Raw genomic sequence first — 10,039 nt, forward strand, 5'->3', positions numbered from 1 at the left:
GGTGTGCACGGCTAGGAACCTAGGGTTGGGTCCACTACTTTGGTTACAAGTTGAATAATTAACCTTTACACTTGGCCCGGTCTGCTCTAACAGGACCTCAATTGCATCCAATGTTTCTGTGCCATTTGAGGATGGAGCAGATAAAGTGTGTGGTGATCCAGTAGGAGGGAGGGATGGTGAAGGCTTTTCTTCTACCATTACATAATAGCATTTCCTTGTCAATCTTGAAAAGTATAAATTGCTTGTAGCTTGTCTTAAGTTCTTTATTATCAATCCATTTCTCCTCACCATCTTATGGGTGGTCCTTATTCTTCTGAAAAAGAACTATGCATGGCCATGTGGTTTTCATGGATTTATTATACTTGTTTCCGGATATGCTTATTATTCTGCTTGTGTGACCCTTCTTTTTTTTTTTCTCTACGGGGATGGTTTCTTAGGAACTATGGTGTGCCATTGCACTTAATTCGAGAACTCTATGAGACCTTCCGCAACTTCAAGGTCCGAGTTTCTGATTATATGCGTTATCGCAAAATCACTTCAAATATGAATGACCGTTTCCCAGATGCAACACCTGAAGAGCTGACTGCGTGAGTCATATGTTTGACTTCTTTTTTTTTTTTTTTTTCATTCTGATATTTCTTGAATTAGACTGAAAATATGTATGTCCAATTTGCAGAAGTGACGCAACATGCATCATTTGTCGTGAGGAGATGGTGACAGCAAAAAAGCTCCTTTGTGGACACCTTTTTCATGTGCATTGCCTCCGGTCATGGTTAGAGCGGCAACATACTTGCCCTACATGCAGAGCACTTGTGGTTCCTCCTGAAAATGGGACAACTGCATCTGGAGGGCAACATGGAGTCAGGTCTGAGGTTCATCAGCAAGGTAAAACTTTTAGCACTTGGCTGGTTTCATTTCTTTTTCACGTTTATTACTTGTAAGCGCATTGGTTTGTTCCCATTGGTGGTGTCTTGTTAATTGTATTGATGAGTTCAAAATTATTGTTTAAGGAAGAAAAAATTTCGACCTTTAATATGGGGCCGGCATGCCAAATTTTGTTACTACTTTTGGTTGCTGAGTTGTCATGTCCTTCATGTGTGTTTTCATGTCTATTGTTGTATCCTCTATATGAATTGGATTTGGGAGCAGACATTATACTACACTTAGACATGTTGAGATACTTTTTTGCCTCACATTCCTAGATACCCAGTAGAAGGGGGGTTGGGTGGAAAAGTGGCCTGTTTCCATTTCTCATTACAAATTTTAGATTTTAGTGTACTGATATTGAGAGTTCATAAGTTTACCGCTAAATGTTTTCATGGTTACATATGGATGCTAAATGCAACCGAAGTACTAGCTTGCTTGCTTACTTGAAAGTTGTTGCGAGTGTTATGCATGATGTGATCAAATATATGTGCCCTTCTTGTCAGATTCGTGTCAGTTGAGTCTCACTCGCTTTTAATTGGATGCCCTGAGGCGACATTTCAGTGGACTCACATCTATCCTAAATTTGGTGGTCAGTTGTATGATCATATCCAACTCTTCCAGGCAGTAGGCATACCATACTTGCATCCAACATCCATTTAATTGGTTGATCATTGGACTTCAGACTCCTTTTTGTTGTGTGTCCTAGACAATCCTGTATTCGATACAGGATCATGCAAGTAGTATTTTTATTGTAAAAGAAATTCTCCCAATTTCTTATCATTATCTTCATGATATTGTTGGATCTGTTGACTGATTTCTTAATAAATAACCGATTTAGGATTTTTTCTTCTCGTAAGTCTGCCAAGATGGTGGTGATGAGCTTATATTGTTTGAAATTGAATTGAGCATTTTGACCCAGATTAAGAAGCATAGGCATAGAGTTTAAGTGTACTCTAAAGGACTGAACCATGTGGCAATTTTTTAATCCTTCCACAAAATAGGCATTCAGTTTTGGCCAACCTTTGACAGATTGATTACCATTTTGGGATTTTTGTTGACTTTATGTTTTTTTTTTTCCCTTTCTTTTGTGGTCTTACCATTTTGGTTTTAGGACCCGTTTTGTTGTATTTCTGGTATAGAAATCCGTTCAGGATTTGTTAAAGCTGTTATATTTGGAAACTAACCATTTTATTGAGCAGGAATGGGTGCTGCAAGTACTTCTGCTCAGGGCTCAGAAGGTGGTGCAACTAATGATAATTTAAAGCAGCATCAAACCAGACTCCAAGCTGCTGCTGCTGCTGCTGCAGTATATGAAAAATCTTTTGTTTATCCTTCTGCAAATACATTCGTATGGTATGCATTGGTTGTGGCCATTAAAGCATTAGTTCTTCTGTTGAGATTCATGTTTGCTTCACTTGTTTCGTTTAACTTACTTTGGCTGATTGAGTTAAAGGTTGTTATAACAGAGCATAGGACGTTTCAATTTAGTGTAGTTCGCATACAGCACTATATATTCTTGTTTTGGTGTTGTTCCATAAATTGAACCAACTTAGGTGTGGTTCTGTTATTGGAGTGGATATTTTGAAGGCACATTTGGTTGCCCCCATGCTAACCCTTTAAATGCACCCAGCATCAGGATTCAGTTTTTGCAAGAGGCATGATACAAAACCAACCCCCTACTGTTGATAAATTATATAGAAGGTTCTATCTTTCTGAAAATGTGTTCGTGAGTGAGCTCATTCCTAATTTTCTTTTTGTTTTGAAACACCCCCTTGCGGGACAACTGTGCGGCAAGGTCGAATGTGGTAACTTATGGTTTTCCAATTCATTTCTTATCTTTAATTACACTTCTTTCAACATTTGTGATGTCTATGTCTTCATGACATTGGGTTCTCACTTACACTGTTACACATGGTTGTTGGGATGTCAGAGTGATCCTGTTTAGGCTTATGAGCCTTAGAATGAATTCAAATGGTCAGTAAAATTATTCTAGAAAACAAGGTTTCAAGTTTTAAGATTTTAGGGATTGGGGTGCAGAAATAGAGTGAATATAAATAGCTTTCAAGGTCTCTGTGAGTTCCATCTTCTTAGAGTGGAGTGTAATTGTTATGCGGTAGCTCATTGGGCTGAGTCCTTCTTGGAAGGATGTACTACTATTAACTATAATATTTTATCTTTCTCAACGAAATGTTATTTTCCCAAAAAAGCTTTTGCCCGAAACGGGATTTTCAGAATGTTAATCATGGCTTTAAAAATTGGGATTGGATTGGCCGATCCCGATTCCGGGACTGAACTGGATCCCAATTCTGGGTTCTTAAACCCTGTGGAATGAAATTTTTTATGGCTAAATCATGGAATTAAAAGATAATCAAACTTTGGTCTAAGGGACTTTAAAAAAAAAATAAATAAATAAATAATAATAATCAGTGATTTGGTCAGGATAATCATAATAATTAGAAAATATCGACTAAGATTTTGAAATTCGACCAATCTCCCCAAAATATTTTGTTCGGGTTATGGCTTCAAATCAATTTGGGGGGCCAAATTGTATTCCTTGGCTGAGTGAGTAGGGTGGCTAATTAAGATGATGAGGGCTAAGGTGTGATGAAGGGTTGAATCATCAAACTTTTAGAAATATTTGAAGAACTGTTGTCAAATTAGAACTTGTCACAGGGAAGGTGTCATTAGTCGCGCTAAATATTCTAATTAGGAAAAATGTCATTTATACAGTCACATTGTAGAGGGAGCACAAACAATTTTGAGCTTAAAATGCCTGCATATTTAAATCAATCAACCACCAAATCACACAAGGATGATTTGCTCAATACATATTCAGAACTACCCCCACAAAAAAGGCTTTATTAAAGATAGCCTATGAAGATGAAGAAGAAGAAGAAGAAGAAAGAGGGGGGGGGGGGGGTTATCTTTATTTTCACTCACTTTTGGCATCTATTCTATTTGTTTGGATGTATATTTGTACAGCTGATTTTGGTGGTGAATATATAAAAGCATATCGCTTATCAGATTAATTTCCTTGTAACTTGCAGGTCCCCAGGATATGCTGTACTTCCTCAGATGCATATCCCTTCAGCAGACTCGTCTAGTATGGATTCAACTGGAGAAAGAGCTCCTTTTGGACATACACAGCAGGACCAATTTGCAATCCCGGGTAGTGTTCCTAACTATGCTTTCATGCCTTTCCAAGCACCTGGTGCCAATCCCCCTTCTAGTGAGACATTGGGCTGCAATTTAAATATGCCAGCTTCATATATGGAAGCTCAGCAGAGATTTCTCCAGCATCAGATTGAGGTACAGTGACTTTTATTAGTGATATATTGGCCTTCTTCCTTTTTTTTTTTTTTTTTTGGGTGAATGTATATTGGCCTTCTTGATTCCAATTCTAAGGCATAATTAATATTCAAGGTACCCCACACCACCCTAAAGCGGGACCCCCCCCCCCCCCCAAAAAAAAAAAAAAACAAAAAATTTATTAAACATGCACTGGATTCGCCCTTTAAAAGGAGGCTGATTTCTGGTCTGGATCAACCCAAAGTGTAAATAGGTATTTTTGCCACATACCTATATATATTTTATAAATATTGCTACAACTATTTATTCACCACAGGTGAACAAAAATATTTCTCACGCATTCATTGATATCTGTATACCAATGCCACTATCAATTTTTTTTCTTTTGATGGCCAAAAATTTTATTGATAAAGAAGAGAAAGAATCCAAAAAGCGAAACAACATCGAGTACAACAGCAGCAGAAAAAGGGGGGGGGGTGTGGAAGAAAAAAAAAAGTAGGCAACAACAATAAATGCCCTGAAGGCCAAAACCCTACTAAGGGACTACACCAAGGGTAAGGGCCCATATACATGGACTGTCTACCCACACCTTGATTAGCCAATCCTATCCACCACGAGAAAGAGAAATTTCTTTGCACTGTGATAGTCCTTGCCTTTCTAATGAGAGGCAAGTAGCACCATGGCCCCCAACCTGATTTTGAAGCCATCAAACTACCACGGAATTGCCTACTTCAACAATGAGATTGTTACATTCAGAAGATAAAAGCTTACTCCAATCCTTGAATAAGTGCTTTAGTTCTTCTGTGATAGAGTCAGCCATGCCTGTAGGACCTGAAAGGCTAGTGTTACCAAGCCTTCATGACCTCTAAAAACACCTCCAATACCTGCTGGATCAGGCTTCCCAACCAACCTGCCATCTGTTATTTATGTGGAATTATCAAGTTTTAACAATATTGAAAAATTGTCTGAAGGACGTCTTTTTCTCTTTTTGGTTGGGCAGGATTAAGTTACTGGTGATGGTCATGGTGATGATGATGATGATGATGATGGGAATACACAATGACTTGTCTTTGAATACTTATTTTTTTCCTTTGGGGTGGGGGTACTTGAATAGACAGTTTTGAAGAAGTTGACTCCCATCCATCCCTTCTGTTGCTATTGTACTATTTATCTTGATCATGAATTGGTTAAGAGTCTCTCAACTGTGACAGGAGAACCTGTACTGCCAACAATTGACTAATTATTAGCAGTCATTTTTGGTTTTTCTTTGGAACGAGTCAGAATGCGATTTCTGTGTCATTGTGGTCATGGCCAAAACTGGATTGTTCCAGTGACTTTAATCAAATCGTGGTACATGGATTTAGTTGTTTTCAACCTAGAAGATGGAAATTATTACTATTTGGTCCCAGTTGAAGTGGAAATGTTTGGCTGTAGTTACTGAAACATACAAGAAACTGTAAACCATCGTTTTTCCCCCTCATTATTTTTACTCATCCATTTTCCAAATATTCATGTGCGCACCATTTGTCTTTATTCTGTTGAAACAAACTAGGGACAACCCCAGTTCAATCCAAAGTCTTCATATGTTTTATTTTTCTGTAAATAAGAGGTGGTTTGTTTGATCGAGTTGTGGTGTTTTCTTTACACAGAATATCTTGTGCCTGTTTGTGTAGTCTTCATGGTAAATACTAGTTCTTTTGCCCTGTTTACAGCATCTTCATAGTAAATACTAATTCTTCTGCTTTATTCTTTGTGCAACTGGCAGGTCCTACAAAATCAGCTGAAGTGTCTACAGCAACAGAGACCAGAAGAATCCATGAACATGGGTCCAACTGTATCAGATAGCAGAGGCAAGGCTACTGCATCTTCATCATCAGCCATTTCTGACTGTGGTCATCATGGGGAGATTGAAGAGGCTGATGATTAGTGAGATGTGTTACTTCATATTGTTTTAGAGGTGTTGTTACTTCATACTGTGGTAGAGGAAACCAATAGGGGGATGGAAAAAAAAATGTATTAACTAACTCTCCCGCACTTTTTTTTTTACTGATCAGTTTTGCTTGATAAGCAATCCGTCTTGAGTTTTATATCAACCTTTATGATTATACTCCCAAAGATTCAGATTTGCTTGGCTTCCATTGTAGGGTCCCATCGAAGCTGATTTTAGATGGCAATATGTTCTCACATACTGTCAAAATATGATTTTATAGTCATTGCGTTATTTTATATAAAAACTAAATTAAAATTAAATTAAAGAAAAGGAGTCCAAGTTAACATGCATATTCAATGGCGTCTGACTGTTCACTTTCTTTAAAATGAGTTTGCATATCAAATTAGCAGAGAAAATAATGTCAAGGCCACCCTTCAAACTGATTAAGAGTGCGGGTAGTCTACTGCTTCCAAACAGTTCAATGGGATCTGGATTCCTTTTTCACGGAGGATGAGGTAGGAGATTCAATAGGTAGCTAGTCAGCTTGAGAGTAACAGGCTCACTGGACCTGGCTGCTTTCAATGCTTTAGCTGAGAGTTCTTGCTTGAGTAGAGCTTTTGCACTCTTCGTAACTCCCTTCGGAGCCTAACACAAACTGCTGCTCTTGTTAGTCTTAGTAAGATGCAGGTACGATCCTTAGAATTGATTGTTAGGAGTCCATTTGCAACACACTTTGAGTGATTATTTACGCAATGAAGCCAAGTCTCCTGTCCTGAATCATATGGAAAGCCATTTTGATAGCCTTTAGTTCAGCTTCAAGGGGGGAGTTTGTGATGTGAGGTGTGGTGAGCATCGGCCTGGACACATGCTCCAAGGGGCTCCCAGCTATCCGATACTCATTGCACCGGTGCAGCGGCTGCAAACTATTTTCACACCTCAAGAGGGTGTTGCTGCATTGTCCCAACTCCCGGTCTGGCTCGAGCATAGGATTCAATTGTACCTGGTAAAAAGAGCACAGCGCACGAAAGCACAACTGATTGTGGATTTTTGGTTTCCAAGGATGATTGAAGATCTCTACACCAAAGATCACTTAACTGTAACATATGTTTAGGATTCCAAATATGTTGGATAACTATACAGTTTCTTGTATTTCAAATGATGGGATATTGCAACCTTTGTAGCTAGTAATTAGGTCACACAGAGAGTCACGGAATGGGGATCTATGAGAAACACGAGCATGCACCCTGAAAGACTGAAGAACAAGGATCCAGGGGGTACAGACCAGATATTGATCTGGTCACTAGTGCCAACCACCCAGCACACCCTACCGTAGGTTTGATTCTTTCCAAGCTTTTCCAAGATCATGGAGAGTATTTGTTCTTTTTAGCACCCAAGGAGGTCAGAGTGAGGGGAATATTTTGGATGAAGGAAAGGTGCCCATGAGCATCACGAAGATCATTGTTTTCTTTTGAGTATTATCGATGCAATTTGTATAGTTTTGTGACTTTGTACGAGGTATGTTAATTAATATTTTGTGTTCTTCAACAAGGGGAGAAAATGGGAAGACAAAAAAGACAAGTATTGAAGGCATAGTGAATAGTATTCTAATAAAACTTTCAAGTGTAAAATTTATAAGCAACAACATACCGGAGGAGTTACTCAGCTTAAGTTTCATATGACTAAAGTAAGTGGTCGTGATGTTGGCCTTTGTTAAGAGTACTTAATGATGTTCAGGCAAAATCTATTCTCATTGTTAATTCTGACTCAAGAGATTAAAAAACGTAAGACCAGTATTACTGATAGTTTGATTGGTTCTAGTATTTTTTTTCTATCGCACTCACTCAAAGGCATTCTATAATGGAATAAACGGTACCTAAAATGAACAAGACAGCTTGGGAGAAAAGCCTCTGTGAGTTCTTTATTATGAATAACATTCCCTTTCAATGTTTTCCAATTTCCAATTGGAGGCTTTCATTAATTTTGTAAAATGTACATACCATCCATTATGGTCCGAGTGTTTCTATTCCGAGTTACACTGAAAAAAATTTCGCTGCTGCCCGGGTTGCAGCTACTACATGGTAACAGCCAATGGAATAGAATCCCAGGGACAGGTTTGAAAATACCCACCTAGGGTGTATTTTCCCACCCATACCCCTGAGATTCCATTGCTCTGACTGGTACAAGGGTTGCATGTACTTGGCAGCAACCCAGGCAGCATTCAAGTTTCGTTCAGTTACACTAACATGTTAGATTCATGGACTGATTTAAGGAAGCGTTCTTTTTATTAATGCGACCGCTTACTCCCCTGGTGGTGCTTTTTTACTTGAAATCAAAGGAATGTTCTAATGCTAGATGATAGGTCTATTTATTTTTTATATTCCTGGCAAAGTGATTCAAAGTATTGGTCCATCGGATCATTTCAGACAATGGTTCCAAGTATGAAATGCATTTGATATGCTTATAAGAAAATATTGTGAATTGTACAAGACTCCATGTGCAATTCATAAAATTAATCTAATGTTAAAAGATATTTATGAGGACATAATATGGGTTCAAAAATTTTTGATGAAGCAAAAAAGTATTCTTGATCAATTGTATAGTTCTACAATTGTCTTGAATTTGTTGCGAAAATTCACAAACGAGGATATGAAATATCATTATAAAACTAGGTTTGCTTCAAAGTTTTTAATGCTTCAATTTGGTATTAAAGTGGAAGAAAAACCTAGACTTCTAATACCAGCAGCTGAATAGAGGGATTTAAGAAAGAGTCATTCTTGATGGAGTCAAAAGAGATTTTGGGATGTATAAAACCACTTATTCGAGTTCTATGTTTAGTCGATGTGATGTTGTTACTCCAAGGTACTTATATGAGGCAATGGATAGAGCAAGAGAGATATTGCAAAAGCCTAATGAAACAGACCATCGAAATGATTAGATTTTGTAAAACTTTGATATTAGAAGGGATGATAATATTTTAGGTGCAATCCACTAAGTAGCTAAATGAGGGTACCTATATGAAGCAATGGATAGAGTAAGTTTAATAAATACTTCATAAATTCAAAGAAACAATAGAGTTCATTGGTAATGTATTGGTTTCACAGGATGAGAAGGAAGATTATTATCGAGACTTAGCATCATACCAAATGAAGAGCTTTGTTTTTTCTCTTTAAGTACTATGATAATGATGCAAAAGTGTCATCCTAGTAAGTGTACTAAGAATTTTCAATGATAATTTTTTTTTTTAATGTACATATTACTTATCATTTAGAGTTGCATTTTTTTTTATTTAATTATCAACGTAGGGGTTTGGTGGTCTCTTCAAAGTGATAGTGTTTCTGTCTTATAGAAGCATAGTTGTCATGGCGTTGCCTAGGTAGCGATTCAGCATCCCCAAGGAAAAGTTGGTGTATGGTGGTACTATGACTAACATGGATCACAAACGGTGGTCGCCATAGTGGGATAGGCGTCGCCATGGCAGCGCTGTAGACGCCATTTCATGCCTGATACACTAGGTGATCATTTTTGGTATTTGGTTGTTATTGTTGTTGTTGTTTTTTTTTTTTTTTTTTTTCTTCTTTTTCTTTTAACAATATTCCCTTTCTTAGATTTTTATTGGCAAGTGAAAGATAAAAGAGAAGAAAACCCTCAACTAGTCAACTCATTCTCTCAATTTCTCAAATAGAAATACTCAAAAGAACAAAGGCCCTTTGAACAGTGAACCCTCGACGCCTTTCGCCTTCATCATCTACATTTGCGGCAACCTTCTCCTTCAAAGGCAGCAAGAGCAAGGTAAGGGGCCCCACCTGCAATGTCTTTCTCCTTCTCCTTCTTCGTCTTCTTCATCTTCTTCTTCTCTGATTCTCTTTCTCCTTC

The 10,039-nt window shown here is 37.8% G+C and overlaps 1 protein-coding gene across 1 annotated transcript; it reads left to right on the forward strand.

Annotated features, from left to right (window-relative positions):
* Window positions 1-437: 437 nt before the first annotated feature.
* On the forward strand, window positions 438-6,374 carry LOC122092714 (ERAD-associated E3 ubiquitin-protein ligase HRD1A-like; the record flags this gene model as incomplete). The annotated part of the gene is given in 5 exon segments (XM_042662956.1): window positions 438-587; window positions 677-885; window positions 2,127-2,280; window positions 3,975-4,236; window positions 6,002-6,374. Coding segments are annotated over 5 exon segments (937 nt in total), but the record flags the coding sequence as incomplete, so codon positions are not given.
* Window positions 6,375-10,039: the final 3,665 nt, after the last annotated feature.

Source organism: Macadamia integrifolia, chromosome 11 (assembly GCF_013358625.1).
Source record: "Macadamia integrifolia cultivar HAES 741 chromosome 11, SCU_Mint_v3, whole genome shotgun sequence".
Classification (NCBI taxonomy): Eukaryota; Viridiplantae; Streptophyta; class Magnoliopsida; order Proteales; family Proteaceae; genus Macadamia; species Macadamia integrifolia.